The sequence below is a fragment of the Rhynchophorus ferrugineus genome, unplaced genomic scaffold (genome assembly GCF_030347505.1).
Source record: "Rhynchophorus ferrugineus isolate W39M unplaced genomic scaffold, kcgeb_rfMv2 rfM1, whole genome shotgun sequence".
NCBI lineage: Eukaryota > Metazoa > Arthropoda > Insecta > Coleoptera > Curculionidae > Rhynchophorus > Rhynchophorus ferrugineus.
This window is the reverse complement of record NW_027472580.1, coordinates 83,593,859-83,617,869: the sequence shown is the minus strand read 5'-3', so window position 1 is coordinate 83,617,869 and position 24,011 is coordinate 83,593,859. Positions and strand designations below refer to the sequence as shown.

The 24,011-nt window shown below is 31.5% G+C and overlaps 1 protein-coding gene across 2 annotated transcripts in view; it reads left to right on the top strand.

The window, feature by feature from the left end:
• Nucleotides 1–24,011, top strand: part of LOC143200700 (uncharacterized) — a 190,421-nt gene that overhangs the window by 108,323 nt on the left and 58,087 nt on the right. For both annotated transcript variants that reach the window (XM_076411314.1, XM_076411306.1), the window contains exons 4-5: nucleotides 19,689–19,821; nucleotides 21,890–22,100. In XM_076411314.1, coding sequence (XP_076267429.1) covers nucleotides 19,689–19,821; nucleotides 21,890–22,100 — 344 coding nt within the window. The remainder of the gene's footprint in view (nucleotides 1–19,688; nucleotides 19,822–21,889; nucleotides 22,101–24,011) is intronic.

The window sequence follows — 24,011 nt, the reverse complement described above, 5'->3', positions numbered from 1 at the left end:
ATAATATTAATTGTCAAAGACACCCTAATGACATAACGGCTACTATTCTCAAGGTAGAAGAATGAAACTCTGAGGTAAGAAATCATGCTATTCTAATAAACCGAACAACAACTAAAAAGATTCGTAAATGGTCATTCTATCAACCAAATTGAAAATAACTATATAACTTGAAAACAAAATGTTAGTAACTATTTGTTATAATTTATTTAATGTCATTATTTATTCAAGGCTAAAAGTCTTGAATCTGAAGAAGAAAAAAACACAAGGCATATTAGAATCGTTAACTGATCTTGGATAGTTCAATAACGGAGGGAGTTGTTTTGTTATATCAAATACCTAACCATGTTAGTTTCTTTCCAAATTGGTTATTCCATTTGCATCTGACAACACACAGTGTTGTTAACAATATCATCACTGAACTGTCATCGTTCTAACTCTTCTAATTTGGCACCTTCAGGCTTCCATCTGCTCCCAGATTTAGAGAAACGTCTAATAGGTCAATTGAAAAGTCCCCGGCCTACCATAGTAAAATACATTTTTTTGGCAAAAATTAGTTTTTTTTAGTCAACATAATTCCCTTCAAGGGTGTTACACTGATTATAGCGACCCTCCAACTTTTCGATACCACTTTTGTAGTACGATTTGTCCTTTGATTCAAAATAGTCAGATCTGGGGGCCAGATCTGGAGAATACGGCGGATGCGGAGGCAGTTCGAAGCCCAATTCATAGGTTTTTGCCATCGTTTTCACTGACTTGTAACACGGTGCACCGTATTAGTGAAGCAGCACATTCTTTTTCTTCAAATGCGGTCGTTTTTAGGTGATTTCGTCCTTCAAACGGTCCAATAATGCTATGAAATAGTCGCTCTTCATGGTCCTTCCTTTTTCAAGGTAGACAATGAAAATTATTCCATACGCATCTCAAAATACAGACGCCATAACCTTGTCTGTCGACTGTTAGGTTCATCGTGCTCAGTCTACTCGGATGACTGTCGATTGGACTTCGGAGTGAAATGATGGAGCCATGTTTCATCCAATGTCATATACCGATGCAAAAACTCGGGTTTAGTATGCTTTATCATTTTGAAACACTGCTCCGAATCATCAACTCGTCACTGTTATTGGTAGTAAAAGAAAGCTCGCGCGGCACCCTCTTTGAACAGAGCTTTCTCATACCAAAATATTCGTGAATGATATGATGTGTACGTTCAGTTGATATCTTTGGAGTATATGCTATTTCATTCAATTTCAAATTATGGTCATTCAAAATCATTTTGTGGATTTTTTTTATGCTTTCGTCGATAACCACCTCTTTTGGGCGTTCACCGCATTCAATGCCTTCGGTACTCCTTTCACCACGTCTAAACATACAATACCAATCCTTAATGGTTGATTTTCCTAGGGCAGAAACTCGACATCAAATACGTTTTTGCTTCAACTGTATTTTTCCCTTCAAAAAACAATATTTTATCAACACGCAACAATTCCTTTTTGTCAATTTTTTTCACAATATCAAAAGTTGCTTCACTCAAAATAAATAATAATTCACAAACTAATAATCCGACAGCTGCCAAATTTATAAAAGCATCATTTGATGCTGACTAAAAATATATGGATTTAATTCTAGTAACGCCATCTATGTGTCAGGCCGGGGACTTTTCAACTGACTTGTTATCTGGTTAGCGTTTCGAATCCAATGAAGAATCTGAAAGGCCCATAGATGGGCATTTTCACAATCTTACAGACTCAGACACTTCAGAAACACCAAAACAGTATATTCATTGTCAGTGTAAGAACTTTTCTCTTTACGTTCATATTCTTAGAGAATGTATAAGATAAATTTGAAAAACTGGATTGTTTCTTCATGTGCCCAGTATATTCGCATTTATCATTATATAAATAACACAAGAAAAAAGGTTTTTATTTTATTTAATATAATATTCCTCGAAGAGAAAAAAGAGACAAACAGGAATAAATGTAAATTCCGACAAAAGCGGACGTGATTCTATCACATCAACATGATTAAAAATATATTCATATATTCACAAATTAACTGAGGTGAAAAAATCGCATATATCGAGATGTTTACCGGGTTTTTACTTTATGTATTTCCCAAAATAACACCAACACACTCGCGTAAAAATCCTTTCAAACTCTTTCCGAGATATTAAGCTGGGACGCACATATACAGCTTTAATTTTCCGGGCTAATTAAATGTCTCGTTGCGTCTTCGTCCAGAAACTTTTGTTGATTTTGTTTTCTCTTTCTCTGCTCCGGTATTCTCACGTAAATAAAATAAAAGTACTGATTGTTATAGCGTTAATTAGTGAGATTTTTTCGTTAACATAGACTCTACTGTAATTCAGATACACTCAGACAATATCATAAACTTATTCCTCTTGTTATATTAAAAAATTCTTCTAGACTTATACTGAAAAAAGAATTATATTTAATCAAAGTATAATTCTCTAAACTTATATTGTTATTATTTATTATAAATTACTAAAAGAAAGACGAAAAGTTACAAGAGTATGGCGGAGGACCAGAAATGCTCTAGACAAAAGAATATTTAAAAGAATTAGTAATCAGATATATCTAAAGATTAAAGAATATAAACACAGTTGCTTCGAAAAATATGTAAGTGAATGAAGGCCAGAAGCAGCTAAAGATTACTCGCCATGGAAATCATTTCAGATATTTAAAAACCAACTGTCGATATAATTTGTTTAATAAATATGATATCTCTTTTTCATTACTTTTTAGGCATTTTTCATTACATTTCGCTATAGGTCCTTTTCTTCATTTGCCAAGATAGTTTCCACAAAAGAAACTTAAAATTTTATATCTTATTTCCAGAAAACTTGGCTTTTGTGAACTTTATACAATTTTCTAGAAACAAACCATTCATATTCGTACCGCCTATTAAAAAAAATCGAAATGAATCGATACGACGTAACGTAACGTAATTTTATGATTGTTTGAGGCTGAAGCATGTTCCTGAATGTATTGAAGTTGCTGGAATATTTATCCTTAAAAAACCTGGCGAACCGGCAGAATTCTTATTCGAGAAACTGCTGTCAAACTGTATTAAATTATTTATAGAGATTCCAGACTTCCAGTTTGGATTTCGAAATTACAACTCGACAATCGACCAAATGCACAGAATAACAGCGATTGTTGAAAAGACATTCGAATAATCCTGGACGTCTCACAAACCTTTGACCGTGTATGGCATTTGGGATTAATCTACAAAAGGAGTAAATTGCAGTCTTTCCAGAGCAAAATTTAGAATTTATTTTATTTCATATTGTTAACGTTAAACCTATTTCAGCTGGATTTCCTCAGGATAGAGTCTAGGGTCCACTCCTGTATCTCCTCTACACTACTTATATCCCAACAACAAAATAAATATTACTTAGAACTTACTTGAAATTTTCTGACAACACAGTCATCATGGCCAGATATACCTTAGCCTAAGGTTGTAGAAAAAGTACAATTAGCAGTCAGCAATATCTATAAGTCGACTGGAGACTGGAAAATACAGCTTAATAGGTCCAGAATTATCCATATTAATGTTGCCTTGAAGCGAAATGACAAATATCTAATTATATTACTTGACTGAAGCCCGATTCCTTAACCAGAATTAGCTAAATATCTCGGCATATATCTCGATGGTAGGTTATATTGGAAACAAGAGACAAAAAGAAAGCAAAAAAGACAAAAAGCATGCAGATCGGACAAGAAGCTCTACTGGTTAGTGGGAAGATACTCTTAACTTTACCTAAAATCAAAGAGATTAGTGTATCTGTCAATCATAAAGCCAATTTGGATCTATGGAATGCAAATATAGGGTTGCACTAAAACATCAAACCAACTAGTAATCTCATTCAGGCAAAAGAAAGTTACTACGACTAATTACAAATGCTTGTCGCTACGTAGCTAACGAAAAGCTGCACAATGATCTCGAACGGAAATGGATATGCGACGTGTTTTCCAAGATTTTAACTTAAAACATGAAATAATGTTGCTAAATCACATCAACGTGGAAGCAATACTTAGGAAACCAGGATAATGAAGCGGCGTAGTTACATAAACTAATTGCAGTACATATACAGTAAGTTGATAATATTCTTATATTTATACATTAAGTATTATACAGATTAATCATTTATAATTATGAAAATATTTCTTAGCTATATCATATAGCATTGATCTCAGCAAGTGATATTCGGTGGATACACTTTTATCCAGACTTTTCGTTTGAATATATTAAAGTAGGTTTAGAAAAAGGGAAAGGAAAACTTGATGCAAAAGGCCAAGAATAGTTTTCGTGATTTTTTAGGACTAGAGTCTGATCAATCTAGAGATTATTTCAGAAGATACCAAATCTTTTTCAATCTGATTACTGCAGTAAATAAAATTATTAACTCACAAATGTTTTCTGTTACTAGCAGCTAGCAATTAGAAACAGTTATATGTAGAACGAATTTTATTATGTGGGCGTAAATAAAAAATATATATTATTTTTAAAGGATATTTGTTTATTTTAGTTACAAGAAAATATATTCACAATTAAAACAAACATCATATAAAGTACTTACAAACAACTATACATCAATTAAACTAAAAGTGAACAGGTGGTAAACGTCTATTGAGGAAATAGTTGGGCGACAGGTCTGAAATAGATAAAAAAGTACCTGAGCACCCAATTTTCGGGAATAAGAGTATGATATAAAGAACTTTAAATCAGCCGTATAATTATTAAAGGAATTATCGGCCAGGTTGATTAACAACGGTGATTAGACTGATAATTAAGGCCAATGACTAAAAGTGTCATTAGAGAATAATGATGAAAGATAATAGCGATATCTGATAGCTATGATAAACTATGCTTGGATGAAGTATGACATGTGCTCACAGTACGAAGGGATAGCACGCGACGTACCAGCTTTTGTCCTAACACTAACAATAATGATGTGCAATGTGATCAAGGGATAACGCGCGAGATCTACTGTCACTAAGGTTTGTAGGCCTCGCTAGGTTTAAGCTGTATTTTTAAAATAAATTAACAAATGAACAGTACTGTTACTAGTGCACTCACTTCTCCAGCGCCAGCTATGATGGACGTGCAATGCGTACATGGGAGAAAGCTAAAAGCCACACGCGCACACGAAACCACTTTCGGTGGCGTTTATGTATGCTTCAAATTATCCATAGATCATAACTATACATCAAACACTTTGGCCACTATGACACTAGCCTCTGGTTTATAAGATAGGTACAATGTATATCTACAGTTGTAACCATAAAACTATTATCATTGATTTATAGTGATTATCAGTTATAATAATTATATAAATAAATAGCGGAAATGAGAATATTGATAACTGAATAGATAAATTAATAGATAACTGAATGTATAATTAAATAGATAAATAAACAAATGAATAGGTGAATAAATAGTTAAATGAATAGAATTAAAATGAAAAGAAAACTGGAATACTCTGTGAAATACACTGTTTTGAAGACTCGGGTTGTGCAGCATAAAACACTGCATAATAGAGACGATCGAAAAAAGCAGTTACCCTGACGGTCGTGGCTGCATAAATGAACTTTCATAGAGCTTGAAAAGCTCTTGGGCATGTTAAGTTATCACATTTGGCAACTGCAGTTCGAGGAGGGGGCTTAACATGTTGCCAATTATGGCAATTGTTTTTGGTTCTGGGTGTCTGCAAGGATGGCAGACCCCAATCGAGCAGTGGTGACAGCCTCGCTCTTTTAGTTTCTTTTCCGGTATCTCAATTTTCCCAGAAACATAAAACACACCAATAAAATATCAAATTACCCTTAAACGGTCGATTCTGGGATTTCCAACTCCTGGAACCATAAGTGTTTCTTTTTGTTCGTTTTTTTTAGAGATGAATTTAAACAATTATATTAAAAAATTATTCGCTTTTACATATATAACATATATACATCTAAAATGTATACAAACTAAAATTTAAACTATATAATCACTAAAATGTGTAACTTATTCCTATGCCAGATACTTCGACAGAAAAAGTCACGGAACCCAAATCCCTAAGGTCGGCTTAAAATTAACTTAAAGCTTTTTGGAGATTCGCAAAATCAGCTTAAAATTTAGTTCCAGTTCCTTTTTGTAATCAATATCTTGAAGTTGCAGATGATACACTACACACCAGTGTAATTTTCAGTACAAACATTTTATTGTAAACTGATTCTATTATATAAAGATTTATTAGAATAAAGAAATTATTAGGGTTATAATCTTATTATGCTTTTAATGTAAGTGATAAAGTAGTTTCCTTTTTAAATTTTTAGTATCTTCTTTATACCTACCAGCGTATGTCTATTTAACATGCGATATTAATCAGGTCTGGTTACTAATAATTTTTTAAACTTTTTATTATCAATCATCTATTTCTTTACATTTATCTCAATCATGTATTTCAGTTTATATAACTAAAATCTTCACTAAAAACCGCTGTACTCGATGTTGTGTTAACTGATGTTCAATATCACGAGTTTTGCTTGTTTACCTACAATTCTAAATGAAAATAGTTTTCGTAACCGTTTCTATTTGTCGGCTTATAGAGGCGTATCTTTTTGATAAGATAAATAAGTAGTGAGTTTTGTTAATTTTAAGGAGTCAGATAAGCCTTATTAAGCGTTATTAATAAAAATATTTATTTAAATAAGCATTAAAATAACCTACAGTAGAGAGAATATTAAAAAGTGTTCTCATTTTGAATTCAACAATTCTGCTACATGGGCTTAAGTTTGACAGCATACCGAATTTTAAACAGTATACGGATTTCTAGAATATGTCTCATAATATGTAAAATGTAGTCAGTCAATAGTCATTGCACAATAATTTGTCATGAATATTCAAAATAAAATGATTTCTTCCACCTAACAAATTACAATTTACTATTTTCATTACAGTAAAAATGTTATCACTATAAAAAATCTAATAGGTTCTTTGTTATTGATTAATTCATATTATTGGTTCCATATTTTTAGAATTTCACAATAAAATCAATGACAAAACTTGACAAATGAAAATCAAAGCTATGACCAAGATAAAATTAGATTTCAAAATCGATGCCGATTTCCTTAAGTAAATCAAATTATTAGAGCATATTTTGAGACCAGAAAACAACTCACATTTGGCAATATATGTGTTACGGATATTGGTTTTTCAACAGGTCAATTGAAAAGTCCCCGGCTTACCATTGTAAAACACATTTTTTTTGCAAAATTAGTTTTTTTATTCAACATAATTCCCTTCAAGGGTGATACACTGATTATAGCGACCCTCCAACTTTTTGATACCATTTTTGCAGTACGATTTGTTCTCTGCTTCAAAATAGGCGTCAGTTTCGGCGATCATCTCTTGGCGACCATCAAATGGTCGCTGGGGGCCAGATATGGAGTATACGCTGGATGAGGAAGAAAGTCGAAGCCAAATTCAGAGATTTTTGCCATCATTTTCACTGACTTGTAATACGGTGCATTGTCTTGGTGAAGCAGCACTTTCTTATTTTCCAAATGCGGCCGTTTTTCGGCGATTTCGTCCTTCAAACAGTCCCATAACGCTATATAATAGTCGCTGCTGATGATCCTTCTTTTTCAAGGTAGTCAATGAAAATTATTCCATGCGCATCCTAAAATACAGACGCCATAATTTTGTCAGTCAACTGTAGCGTTTTCCCACGCTTTGGAGCGGGTTCATCGTGTGCAGTCCACTCGGATGACTGTCGATCGGACTTCGGAGTGAAATGCTGGAGCCATATTTCATCCATTGTCATATATGTTGTTTTTAGCCAAAAGTGAGCTCGCACTTTGCATAGCTTTCTCATACCCAAATATTCGTAAATGATATGATGTAGACGTTCAGTTGATATCTTTAGAATGTATGCTATTTCATCAAATTTCAATTTACAGTCATTCAAATCATTTTGTGGATTTTTTAAATGTCTTCGTCGGTAACAACCTCTTTTGGACGTCCACTGCGTTCATCGTCTTCGGTGCTCATTTCACCACGTCTACACTTAGCATACCAATCTTTGGTCGTTGATTTTCCTGGTCAGTGTCCAGAATCTGGGCGTCAAGCCAATTATTTGCTTTGAACTCTATTTTTTCCCTTCAAAAAGCAATATTTTAACACGTGGAATTCCTTTTTATTCATTTTTTCACAATAACAAAAGTTGCTTTACTCAAAATGATAAAATTCACAAACTAATAACCCGACAGCTGTCAAATTTTTACACGCATCTTTTGAGGGTTAGGACTAACTAAAAAACATATGGATTTAATGCTAGTAGCGCCACATATGTGTCAGGCCGGGAACTTTTCAATTGACCTGTTATGTTAGATGTCTCTCAGTTCTCTCCATTAGATAGCAAATTAATGAGTAAATTGGCAGTGTCCAATAAGCTACCCATTAAATTTTATTTGTATACCTCTATTTGTATTTTTTTCCGTATCTCTAATTTCTATTATTCACAAGTAAGTGGTAAGTTTGGATTCAATTATAGATTTATGGGTCCTTAATATTAAATACTTATTAGTATTAAGATTTAGGGTCTTCTATCGGTTGTTTCCAAAAGAGAGTGAGGTTCGTTGTGAGGCCCAATATGTTATCAACCTCACAAGAGTAGTTTTAAGCATTGTTTTTATTGTCTGCTGGTAGGAAATTATAACTTGGACAGTTTCACCAATCAAGATAGATTAATTTGAAGCTGAAATTTTAAAACCCGAGGAAGCCGATCATTTAGCTATGGTATCAAGATAATTCTACATGGTACTAGCAACAGAATTCAAACTTGGTTCAAACAAATGTTAATATTTGGATTTACGCCATATAATAGGGGAATTTTAGCAATGTTGAAGAGTGAATTAATGAGAAAAGCACTAACAGGAATTCAACGGTCCTGAAATATGTGGTTAATTAGAAAGTTTTTTAAAAAATAAATACTATTGCCCTTTATATAACAGGACTGTAGTTGTTTAATAGTTAAGTAGCTTTAAGTTATCTTCAATCTCCAATTAGACTGTGATAGAGTACCATTTCTTAGAGAAACTGTCGTTAGTGTTTTATTCTAGATAGAGGGGACTTTGTATATGTCCAGATATTAAAAAGCATCAACTTTATATTAGATCTAACAATAACATTGCATTTTATTTAATATTTCGATCATATTCGCTACCCTATTCCCTATCATAACCCTACAAAGCATAATAATTAACATTTCGAAGATTTGTATCCAAACTTTGAAATTTGTAATAAAGTTTATGGAAATTGCATGTCGACTCGCCATAGAAATGTTTCGCGACACCAGAGGATTATAAAACACAAACACGAAAACTCCCACAGCAAAAACTTTAAATATACAAGGAAACTTTTGAAAATATTAAAGCATAACAGTAATACGGCGGATTAATTCGGCCTCAATTTCATTGCCTAATGAAAAGTTTCAAACGAGCCGGGACTTCTTGAATTTTCCTTTGTTTCACGTTTCATGTACTTCGCCAGAGACAAATAAAACCTTAGGACGTATTTTACAATTCTAATTAGATCGATTTCGATCGTCTTTTTCGCCGCGTGCTCTTCTTTGAGTGCCTCGTAAAACGTAAAAGATACATTTAAAAATTTACTACACATATATCAAGAGAGTCGTAGTTTTATTCGCTTCGAATGAAAAATAACTGAGAATGGGGGAAGAGGGTATAACCATTTCAATTTACTTTCTTCGTATCTAGTAGTTAACACAATGTAGGCTGTTTTATTTAAGAACCCACTAAATAAAATCCACCCTATATATTAATCCTTATTGTTTCTTTTCAGTAACGCTACCAATCTACGTTATATCCATAGAATTTATTGAAGACACTGCAATCCAGGTTCCTCCATTCCTCCATTTATAAGCTTGTGTAGTGTCTCCATCATAAAGCCGCTTTCTGTTAAACGAAATTACCTTGACCTCAAGTATATGATCAGATTATTAGCCTTCTCAGCTTCACACCATTTTTCATCTTCTTAAATGATAGTAATATACCTTCTTCTACGTCTAGATAGAAAATTTCACAATAAAATCAATGACAAAACTTGACAAATGAAAATCAAAGCTATGAACAAGATAAAATTAGATTTCAAAATCGATGCCGATTTCTTTAAGAAAATCAAATTATTAAAGCATATTTTAAGACAAGAAAACAACTCACATTTGGCAATGTTATCACAAAGATACAAAGATACATTTAAAAATTTACTACTCATATACCAAGAGAGTCGTAGTTTTATTCGCTTCGAATGAAAAATAACTGAGAATGGGGGAAGAGGGTATAACCATTTCAATTTACTTTCTTCGTATCTAGTAGTTAACACAATGTAGGCTGTTTATTTAAGAACCCACTAAATAAAATCCACCCTATATATTTATCTTTATTGTTTCTTTTCATTAACGCTACCAATCTACCTTAAATCCATAGAATTTATTCTTGGAGAAGACACTCCAATCCAGGTTCCTCCATTCCTCCATTTATAAGCTTGTGTAGTATCTCCATTATAAAGCCGCTTTCTTTTAAACGAAATTACCTTGACCTCAAGTATATGATCAGATTATTAGCCTTCCCAGCTTCACACCATTTTCATCTTCTTGAATGATAGTAATATACCTTCTTCTACGTCTAGAACATCAGCCATGGTTAGAAACCTCTTAACTAACACTTACCCCCAGAACCTTTAAATATTATTTATTTTCCCTCTAAAATGTTTACTCAATTTGCGCACATTTTCCTGACCAATACGATATTACATGTTTACAAGTTCTTCTTTCCTGAAAACAAAATTCCACAAGTTTCTTTCCAACAATCCTGAGCACAACTTTTGATTTACCAGGTGTACCGGAAAGTCATCACATAGTGGTTTTTCATCCCAAATCGTCTCCTTACAATAAGATTATAATTACCGTCATTCAAGGCTTACGATATTACATTCAATCGATTCAGATTTAACCCTTATCAGTTCACTGGCGGTCATGCAATAAACATATAGTCAATTAATAATAGTAGTGTCAATATGTGTCTGTCAGAAGTTGTAAATTGGTTTTACAGTCAGACAATATCATGCTTATCATTTTATTCTATTTAAAAAAAGATAGAATGCTGGTAGAAAAGTCCGAACATGTAAAGGAATGAGCCTGCTAAAGTTGTCCGTTTGCCAAGCGTCTGAAAATTCTTTAAAATATTATAATTACGGGTTATAATCAGGCAAATCTTGTTTTAACTCTTTGTTTTAATAAATTAGAAATCGCCGCGGTTTTTATTGAAAATATTTTTTGCGCCTTGCAGCTGCACTCTATATTAAATAGTACGGACACGGTCACTAAAATATCTCAAAAAATAAAAAATAATATAACCTTAAATTCGCCAAAAAGAAACCGTATTTATGCGAAACAGGGGACGAATCAAGATCAACTTGTTGTTTCAGATATCAAATATACGAAATGTATAAAACAGTAAGTAGTTTTTTCAATCGAAACATAATTTAATAGAATTATTTGAGAGAAAAGTGTTAGTCTGGAAAGTATCCATAAAAATCCAAAAAATATACAGCTACTTGAGTGATGTAGAACATCCGTTCATACATTGTTGGATAATCTAGGATTTAAGTGGTGTAAAGATAACCCACGAAGGGGTTTAATGGAACTTCCAGAGATTGCTTTTAAAAGAATACAATTTTTAAAAACGTATAACAAAATCAAGGAAGAAATATATCAATTTATATATTTAAATGAAACATGAATATTTCAGAATTGTACATTTGGTTGCTCATTTTGCAAGATGATAGTAAATATAATATAAAGGCAACAAAAGTTGATTGAAAAAGGTAAATAATTTGTTAGTTATAACATTTATTCATCGCTGACATATAGTTCTTCGTGCTGAAAACAGGAATGGTTTTATATCTGGTGCAGAATTAGTGTTTCTCTAAGTCCAAGGGTGACTGCCATGACGAAATGAATAACTTGTCTTTGCAGTAGTTTGAAAATCAGCTTTTAAAGTACTTGGTACCATGAGTTATTGTTATGTATAATGCACCATTATCTACCATATATATAGTACACTGATGGGGAAAAGTCCAACAAGTGCACCAACAAAGGCTGCAATTAAGGAATGGCCTAAAGTACATAAAATAGGTTTCGATGAAATCATGTTAAAGAATGAACTATTTCAAATTGTTATTCGGCAAATATAAATGAAATATTTAATTACATTTTATGTAATTTACTTTTTTAGAAATAGGCCTGAGACAAGAATACATAGCACATCAGATTACTGAATGTTATGACCACAGAATATTACATCTTCCTCCCTATCACTGCATTTTTAATCGAAATGATTTCATACGGGGTATCGCAAAGAATTATTACAATAAATATTCAGGTCGATGTGTATATTCAAACAGAACTGTCTGGATTTATGGAAAGAGGCATTGTTGAAAATAGCACCTTCGGTTTGTGTGACATCGATCAGACACATTGAAGAAGAAATTGACAAATGGTAGAATCTTGAGCAAGTTTTTGATAGATTAGAAATAAACAGCTAAGCTATCAACTTGATTAGTGTTTCTGAAAGTGACAGTGATTGAATAAAACCTTATGAATGTTGGTTTATGATTCAATGCTGACGATTACCAAGAACAATACGTATACAAGAACCCTACCTATACAAGTGTGGAAAAAAGTTTAATGTATATATAATAAAACAACACTAACCTATAAATTATTGGCGCTGTATAATTAATTGTAGTTTCAAGTTCTTCCATAATATATGTATTAGATGTATTATAATATTAAAATAAATTATATTTAATAGAATATTTGTTCAATTATTTTATTTATATTAAAATTTTGTTATATGTCAGAGCCAAAATAGACTAAAATTCAGAATAGCAGCGGCAACATTGCGACATTTCCCATGTTATTGCTATTTTGAATTGACTATAGATAGCCCACCCCACTGTTAGTTTTATTCACGTTCGTCAATATCTGTATACCGCTTCCTCAGCGAATGTTCCCGCTTATTCTTAATTAAATCCCACTACAGTTTTACAGACTACAGAGACGTCCTTCCTGGAGACAGTAGTCTTTCTAGACACCGAGCTTTCTTTAGGAAATAAATTATACCGATAAAATGTAATGCTTTTAAAGATTATTTATTGACCTACGACGCCTAATGCCAATTGTAGCTTTTCGTTTGCTGTGTTGATACCAGCACCGAGTCTCCCACACTTCCTCTTGGTACCCGCTTTTTGCTCGTACGATACGTCCCCAGGCCTAGGCCCCAGGTACATTAGGTCGATTATCTTACATATCATGTGAAAGGGGTTTATCCAAGTAATGTATCCCATTTATTTTATTTTTTTAGTGTTTGCATTCAACATATTTTGCATTTTTTATATATTGTCTATATTTTGTGCTTGAATTTTAATTGTTGTGTTGCTATTAGTATAGTCAATAAAATAATTTTTAACTCGGCGTCCAATACCAATACTCCATGTATAAAATTCAGTAATTATATATTACGAAATTCCAGTTCTTATAAAGATGTTTCGATTAGGCATAAGATATTTGTTAGGAATGTAGAACTCAAATTGATATAGACATGATATAAATACAGTCCGGTCTCAATTTCTGTACTTTTTAAGGCTTTTTTATGTTTTTGCGTACTTAAATGTTTTGTACTTGGACAAAAAGACATATCTATTTAAAGTTTCGTAAAACAATTACTCAAAATTGTAAACGGGTAGATAATAATTGATGAATTCACACCATGTTACCAACAAACCATAATTGATTCAGAAAACATTTCACATATTGCATAAAACTACACAAAATCACCATGATCATCAAAATACCATGATCGTATTATATTAGATGTTATTATTTATAGCAATGAACACATTCAGTCGAATCTCTTCATAGTAAGAACCTATCATTCGTTTTCGAAATATGAACGCACAAACACTTTTTAGCAGTGCTAGACTTTCAGTGATAAAGATGACCAAAGAATTAGGTTCTATGACCGACTTGACGATCTTGTCTCCATTCGTCACCGCTCCAACCGAAACAACCAAATATATTATATATCCAGAAACATTTCATTAAGGATATTATATAATCAAAGAGTTTTTTACTCTACTGTGAGAATTACAACGTATGCCGGCTACAGCTAGTATCTTCTAATACCGTATAAAAACCCAGTCATTTATCAGGAATCAAGTCACAACAAGCAGATATTTTAAATCGATTAGTTTGTTCACTTTGAATAATAAATCAATATCATCGTTCAAAGTTTATTTACTCAATTTTGAAAATGCCTTTTCAAATTTTAAGACTATTTTCAAAATTAAATTCATATCTGCTAATATTAGATCTCTGCATGCACGCATTTCTTACTTTAAAAAGCAATTTATTTTAAAAATTTTTACAATATATGGGAATCAAAATATTTTCACCATTTTCCTATTTTTTTCCATCTTCCTATCTATGTATATTTTATATACATGTACAGTCTCACCGACGTTGTATAAAAATATTTCTCCAACCTCAAAGATAGTCCTTCAAACTTGTGAAGGTGAAGAATGAGATAATAGAAACAGTTGTGATGGCGTCATTACTGTTAGTTCTATTGATTCCTATTCTAACAGAAATGTGATAATATTATCAGTTACGAAAACATGTCGAAAAGACGATGTTGGTTAATTATGATGTCCAGGTTACTTAATCTGGACTAATCCATTACTTTTTGCGCTTAGGATGTGTGTCGTAGCAGAACTTTTTATCTCCTACTCTTCTATTTTGCTAGCAAGCAAAAAAACCCTGATATTGAAACGGTTCTGTCAATCTGTATTGTAGTTATTTTCTAAAAGTTTGAGCGGGTTTTTCATCCAATAAGACGTGCAATGTATTATCTTCGAATTGGTTGTTCAAGTCACTCTTTATCATTGACCTTAACGTCACCGCTTTTAAAACATTGAAACCAAAACGTACATCTGAAACATATGTATCATTACCATAAGCTTCTAAAAGTATTGGATTGGTTTCAGCCGCATATTTCTTCAAATCACAAACAACAAAAGTAATGAATGTAGAAACAACCCGAACAATTCAATAATACTAAAAGGAAAGCTATTACTTTATATAGAGAAATGGCAAAAATATCGAGTTTAATAGTTATTTTATGTACCATTGCTTACATTGAACATTTTTACCACTTGATGTCGATAACCAAAGCAGGAATTTCAAGAAATTGAAGATAAATTCAAAGTTTAAACGTTATAGATATTGTTCTGGCCCCGCTGACTGTTATTTTTATCAATCGAGAATATACCCTCGTCTTTCTAAACTTTCGATATGTAAAATAAAGGATTTTTCCGATTAATAACTAACATTTGAGAAATAAATACTGTTTTACCAATTTTGATACTCGTGGGCGAGTATCACGATTTTAAGGCTATAGTAATATTATTCTAACAGTGGTTGCAAACAGTGACAGTCTCATATACATGTAAAAGAATTAGCAAATAAACACATCAAAGAGATGTTATTCTTAATTGGTTATCTTAGAGAATAAAAGTATCCTGCAACTTTCTTTTCTTTTGATTCTAATGTCAAGGACTTGAAGATATGGGCTTAGTTTAACTGGATGCCGTTTAGAATTAAAATAACTTACGATTACATTTGTTAATATTATATCAATGGTAAAGTTATTATGGGATAATTGATATTTGTGAGTTTCTTGAAATATCTTAGAAAGTTATCATTGGAAAATGGAATTTTCTACTTACTAAGATTAACAAATATTTTGAATACAGAATTCTGGTTTCAATCAATAGAAAAATATTCTAATACAAATTTAATATTAAACTTAGAGTTTAGATATACCTTATATAGTTTATAAATACTTAATAATAAAATACGTTTATATAATAAAATACAGTAAATGTTAATAAATAAGAACTAATAAACCAAAAGTTATTATTATTCAAAGGAGAGACAACAAATATTAGTGTATATATTTTAAGACCATGATGCAATAATAATATAATTAATTTATTGGGAAAAGTAATCAAGATGGTAAATCCATATCGAGAAAAAAATACGTTCTTGCTTTATAATTTTGAACTTGAAATCTAAATAAATAGAAAAAAAACGGGCGAAAGAAATTGCCTGTCTTCAAACTTATCCCGCGATGTTTACGGTTCTTTGTTTTGGGATTTCGAATTAAGCCGCTTGGCTTCGACTGTAAGGTTTTGTAAATAAAGCGCAAAAACCACGGAAACACCAATTTACGTGTTCTAGATGTTTCGTGTAACGGCAAAAGGAACTAATTAGGTTTTAATTCCTTCGACTAATGAATAAGTCGGACCTTTTGTAATCACGTTTTTTTAGATTATTTATGTTCATCTTTTCTTTAACTTTATTATTACCAAAATCTAAAATTATTATTATTATTAATAATAAAACATTCTAAATTTATTGTGTTATATTTATGTTATATGGATTGTTATCTCTTGAACAGTCTAACTTCAAAAAAATTAGAAAAATCTTCCGCAACCTTATACTTTTTTGTTAATTATTACAATTATTAAAAAAAGAGTGAAAAACTGTTCAGTACATACTTAAAAACAACTATAAAATCTCATAATTAATCACTATGAAAACAAATAAAAAACAATCATTCAAAATTTTTCCATGAAAGAATTATTTAAACAAAAAGATAGAAGTTATACGATGAAAATCTGGTGCGCAAACTCGAAAGTTTTTGGTTTTAAAAAAATTATAAATGTTTATAATCAATTGATGGCTGATGAGCTATTTTTCTCTTGTAAATAACTTCTGGAGCATTAATAGACTTAAACAAGTAGTAGTTCGATGGCATCCCGTCAATCTAGGTGCCCTCATATCATCATATATATTTTTGTAGAATATCTATAAATAGCTTTGCCTTTTAAAACTAAATCATATTTTAAAAGAAATTGACTTAATCTAGTACCACTAATTGAATATTTTTCTCCCAAGTCTTTCAAAACATGGCCTTTCTATGTAACGAAATCCTTCATTACATTTGCATTGTGTAGGATAAAGTAGGTGGAAGAAGAGCATCCTTTGGATAATATCACATATTATAAAGCAGTAACTACGTGTGTTGTGTACGCTAAGTGTACGCTAAGTGCTGTTACTTACAGTATAGAAATCATTTTAAATCGCCATTTTAATGACCGCATCACGTTAGACAAAAAGCAAAACACATTAGAACCAAAATAAAACAACTATACTGGTTAGTTGGAAGATACTCTCAACTTGATCTAAAATCAAAGAGGTTGATCTATAATACAATTATAAAGCCAATTTGGACCTATGAGGTGCAAATATGGGGTTGCACTAAAAATTCAAATCAGTTAGTCATACAGCGCTGTCAAAACAAGATTCTTCGATTGATTACCAATGCTTATCGCTATGAAACCAATGAAGAACTGCACGATGACCTGGAAATCAAATGGATTTGCGAAGTTGTGCAGGATTTCGCCTTGAAACACGAAAGAAGATTACTAAATCATTCTAACGTGGAAGCAATACAACTGCTGGACAGCGCGCAGGGTGTCGGGAGATTGAAACGAACAAAACCATACGAACTTGTGTGAACATTTAGTGTGTATTATTAGTGTAATCTATAGCTATAAGTTAATAATTAATAAATAATTTTAATTTTATAATTGAGGAATACATACTGATGTATTATCTCGCACTCGTCTTGCTTGTTAATTAATCCAAGCACATAGGAAAAGTAGTAATAAATTAATTGTAATAATAATAATAATTAAGATTTTACTAAGCGTATCTAATAAAGATGTTATAAAAATATTTAATGACTTACCTACATCCAGACCATACAAGCACCACTAACATTAAATAATACTATAATTCCATAGAATAACAACGCTAAAATGAAACTTGATACAAAACTTCGCTGGAAGGAACATATAAAGAAGAAAAGAAAAGAACTGGAATTGAAATATAGGAAAATGTATTGGCTAATTGAATAAGATAAAAATAATAAGAAAATCACACTTATCAGTATATAATAAATTGCTATTATATAAGCAAATGCTGAAACCTATATGGACATACGAAGTTAAATTATGAGGATATTCTGCAAAGAGTAACATAAACAAATTACAAATTTGTTAAAAGAAAGTCCAAAGAAGTATTGTGGGCGCACCTAAATACTACAAGACTGACTACCTACATCGAGACCTTCTTATACCCACACTCAGGTAAGAAACTCGAGAGAATTGTAAGGAGGCATGAGGAAAGACTCCATTCTCATGAGATTCTATTGAAGTATTGCAACTTTTGGATACCACTAGAGCAGGGCACAGACTCAAATGAGTCAAACGATCTGATCTTGTGTAGTGTTGTGTAGTGAGGTGCAGTTAATAAAAAATGCAACAGTATAAACATTAATTCTACAGAGACTGAGATAGGGCCGATGGGTCCTCCTAGTTATATACCTAGATTTAAGTTATCATAAAGACAAATTGTGGGTTAGTCGGAACCGATTAGTGACAATGTAATAATTAAATAGTTTTAAAGAATGGATGACTCGGAGGGGACTATCAAATTTTATAAAGTCTGAACTGCATGACCAACAGGAACACATGAAGGCGGTTATCATTGTGTAGCAATAAAGCTCTCAGACTAAGCTTTATTAGACTATGAATAGCTTTAATTTAGTCATATTATGTTTCAGATTCAAATTTTTCATCAAAGCGTTAGTGTCACAACTACATTTGTATAATTGTTTCGTTGTAAATCGTTTTTCTTAATAAAGGAGCAGATCTCGTTCATCATAAAAGATTCGCCTTCTCGTGTTACAAATGTAGATGCCCAAATCATATATTCGAGCGAAAGTAGAAGTTCGTAAAATATTGAATGTTGAATACGTAATAGGTGGAAAAAACAGACAGAGCATTCAGGTAATTTACTATTCATTTTTTACGGTACCAATAAAATCATCCATCCAAATGACTTGCAACATATGGAGCCCATGAATCACCTTGGTTCTTTATCTTCATATTAGAGTAGCTTTTCAAACAAATATTTTTTGAAACACTCTAAAATTCATATAGTATCAACATTAACAATAGGGATGGGATTCGGTTGATATTACAAAGCTTATTATTCACATTTAGTAGTTTTTGAAAGCAGAGTTTTTGAATATATTTATTATCGCACAGTGTAATTTGAGTGTATGTTTTGTTAGTTTGAAGGTAATATACCAACGATATCCCTTTTCAATTCCAAAAATGCGATTCCTATTTTTGGCGATTTTTAAAGATTTTTCGTGAACCAAACGGATTGCTAAATATGCGAAATTTTTTATATCTATTTATGTATATATATATATATATATATATATATATATATATATATATATATATATATATATATATATATATATATATATATATATATATATATGTATATATATATATATATATGTATATATATATATATATATATATATATATATATATATATATATCTGACCCATATATTGATTAGTTCCATTATGTAGAGGGTTTCTTTGTTTCAGGATGGAGCCAGTGGAGCGATTGGTCGGCGTGCAGCGTGTCCTGCTCGGGCGGCATCCAGCAGAGGACGCGGCGTTGTCAGCAAACCAAATGTCCCGGTTTTAACGTTCAGCAGCGGCACTGTAATTTATTTAGGTAATGAGGATTTCAGGTTGATAGGTCTCGCAGTTTATTAGTTAATGGACGAACGAGGGCTTATCCATATCAATTCTCCCAGTCTGCTTTGTTCGTCTGGCGCGTTTTGGGCCAATTGAGTTTTTACAATCGCTAAATGCGAGCATTATTGGATGATATTGTCTCATTAAATATACCACGGTTTATCAGTTTTTATAATGTTAAGTGGTTGCATGTATTCTCGTCACTTTTTTCTTTATAAACATAATAATAATAATATATATTGATCTGGTAATCAGTATATCTATTACTGTCTATTGCTGATCTTTTTGGCTACAATATTTTGCTCGATATGTGTAATTGCTTCCGATAGACATCTGCAATAGTATTTTCATTCTGCCACCACCACATGCACAGCAAAACATTATGGACTGGGGTTTATCGTAGCAGATCCAGTTTTCACTGCCCCTCACAAGCGTCACATAAGTCTCCTTTTTGGCCTGATAATGGATAATGTTGTTGAATCGGTATATAATTCCATTTTCGCAGTGTTACTGTAACCATTTTCCCTATTTCTGGATCTGGATTATTTTTTTGGATCTTATGATCTTTGAATTAATTTGCTATCCTACACACTGTTTTTTTTATTGACATCAACTGATCCACCATTATTCTCAAATCGTCAATAACAAAATCAACAATTGATATATAGTGAAATAACAGCGCTGTAAACTTCTAAAAGTGTTTGACGGGCTTCGGCACCATATTTCCTCCAAAAAAAAACGACAAAAGCAATTAATGTCAAAATTTCTATATTGAGATTTCCGTAATAAATAAACGTCGGTATATACTGAATAACACATTAATACAAAATTCAAACTGTTATTTTATTAATAGTTAGATTACCTTGTTTAACAGTTGCATATGTATACTTCGTATTTGTAACAATTGATATCACTGATCAAAATACATGCAAGACATTAATAATTATATAATAAAAAGTCTCAAATAAATAATATCGAGTGAAATTCTCAATTAATAATTTATATAGCACTTATGTTTTTAGAAATTTTTATTTTAAATAATTTGTAAGTTCTGAATAATTTTAGAAAAGTTTACAAGTCCCAGACATGAACTTGGTTTATTCTATATATGCCAATAACCCAATTCGATGGCTTTCAGTAATTTAACCTATAAAGAAAAACTGTAAGAAATAATTTCTGTATTGTTTAAAATCCAAAGTCAGACTATATTTCTAAGTAATCTTGCGGATGCACCCTTGCGTCAACTGAACTAATACCTTGGATGACATGTAAAACAATATTTTTAATATACACAGACAACACAAAATTTGTTATCCTATTAATCCTCATACAGCTTCTTTATTTATGGAGCACTGGATTTATATGCTACTGTATTCTATCTTATCTATTTATAACTATTTCCAATCAATTAAATTGCATACGAATAATTGATATCGTTATTTCTACGGTAAAACTGTCACATTATTGCTATTTCTCCATAGCGTCTATGGAACATGTTGATTTTTGCTTATGCTAAAAGTCGCCCACAGATTAGTAAAGTTTATTAAATGTATCCAAGGTTAAAAAACGTGTCAGATATCAAAGAGATCACAATTATCGAATGCAAAGAGATGGATTAAATTGAAGGGTTCTTGTTATTTTCAATTGTTTCACAAAATTCCTTAAACCCACTCACTTGTATATACTGCTTTTACTAGGTTATCCACCAAGATAGCTTTCCTCCCCAAAAAAGTCTGTCCCAGATCCCAGAATAGTTCTAGATACTCATCAAATATTGCAACAACAACAAAATTAGTTAGAATTCACTGATTTAATTATCTTGGTTCTCATAATTTATGTTCATGGAGTCGACTCATCTACCGATCTGTCACTGCCACATTTTTTCTCATTTAAAGTAGTTTAAAGTAGAGAATAAGCTAACATAATAAATAATACATCTAATGCTTATAAGGTTTTAATAATTTGTAAGTGTTATTTATCGTAATTGCTCAAGAAATATTACTATAATACTAATGTTAATTAATACATATTTGTTTTGGTTTTAGTTGTAACAATACCGTAGCACCATTCCAAGAAGGGCAGTTTTTCCATCCGGGCAAGGAGGGTTGGCAAATAGCCCCAGATCGGCCGACAGCTTGGCGCCTCTCTGGAAGCGCGTACTTCTGGATACCCGTCTCTGTTTTGTTCTCAGAGAATCAAAAACCGGAACACTTTCCGAAAGAATTTTCCTTGGCAATGACCATTCGAATACTAAATGTAAGTAATTGTTCTTGGATTAATGGCGTATTAGTTACTTAATGTATATCTGAATGTTTGATGTGACATAATGAGGAAATACATTTTGCTTAAAAGTTAATTTGGAAATTATACATATACTTAATTGTATTTCTTAGTGTTACAACCATATATATGGTTTTGAAAGCACTATCTAACAAACTCTAAAAACAACTTATAAAATTTATTTCTAAAATGATTTATTTCTTTCTACCTGACAAAACTTATTTTCATTTTGTACATGTATAAAGACAATGGCTGGGTCTGAGGTTCTGCAGAACTATTGGTAGTGATGGAGAAGCTGTTGTATTTTGAAACCATAACTTCTTCTACAATGGCGTGATACCACGGAAAATCGTTAATGTGGATGGAGAAAAATCGGTGGCTAAGACACCACTAACAGTAGCGACTTCATCAGAAAACTAAGCAACACAAAAGAATAAGTTCAAAAAACGAATAAACCAAAAGAATAAGACAATGTCTAACAATAATGGCAATATCGAGGAGTACATATTTTAAATTCCAAAAAGAATTCTATATGGTGTAGTTGGACACTTTTAGAAATAAGTGGTGTAATAGAATTTTCTTCAAATATTATTTTGCGAATGAATTTTAACATGTGCTATATATATATAGCTAATTGATAAGGCAAAGAGTTTATTTTTTCCATTGTCTCACGTCTTGCAATATGCATTATTATATATGCATATTGCTTAATAATATTATATATGCTTAATAGCATTTTGAAAACCAAAATCATGAATGGACTCTGATTACAAGTTAGTGATTTTAACACTAGTAGTTCTTACGTGTTGTACGGCCTTTAAAACGTTCAACCAATCATAGGCACTTACTCTGGATATGATATATTTAAAGGGTGATATTCCTATCATTTAGAATGTTTGGAAAACTGAAATACTATTTTTTCACACCAAATTTAGGTTACCTATTGAATTTTGTCGCATATATTGAAAATCTAAAATCGCACTCTAGTTGTTAAATGCAAACAAGTTAGTCTCATTAACACACCACTGACCATGACACTACTGCTAAGGTCTTACTAACCAAATAAAATCTCATACGAAAGCTTGCAAGCGATTTATATTTAAACACGCAGAGTTAAATATAAAATTGAATTTAATATATAATTCTAAAAGTTACACGTACTCATATACCAAAACAAACTATATATACCCACGAAAACAACAAATTCCAATCAATAGTTGTAATAGAATTAATTTAAAATGTATTTTCTTAAATGTATCCGTCTTCAAATAACTCAGTTTAGCGATATTTAAAGTTTCAGGAATGTTTTCAAACCCAAAAATAAAATAAAACTTCTGGATAAATCTCGATCCATACTTAAATCGAGAGCGGGCCGTACATCTCGTTTAATGGATTTCCAATATCACTTGGGTATTTTTTCAAGTATTTTTGATACGATATAACAGTACTAAAATGTTAAATTATAGCAGTTTAACATATAATAAAATAATCAAATTATAATATGTGAAAAATTACAGGATATTTTATTCTTACTATGTAAATATTCCATAATGTATAAGAGGATTATGAATTAATTTCCTAACATTTCTGTAAATGCGCAGCTTTATTTTTCACCATATTGTCTTTTTGTCTGTCTTTATATTAGTTGTTATTTTTCTTATCTTTCCACTATTGAAATACCAGATTTCAAGAAACCAACTTCTTTTCAGGCTGTTTAAGGCACTTTATTTTCAAGGATTATTTTTCTGTAATCTGATTATTTTTCCATTTTAAAAATATATTTATTTAAAAAATTGGTATCATATATATTTTACAGCACCTTTAACAAATTTTCCAAAACTAACAGCATGGCAATACCATATCAAAAGAACGATGTTAGTTACATTT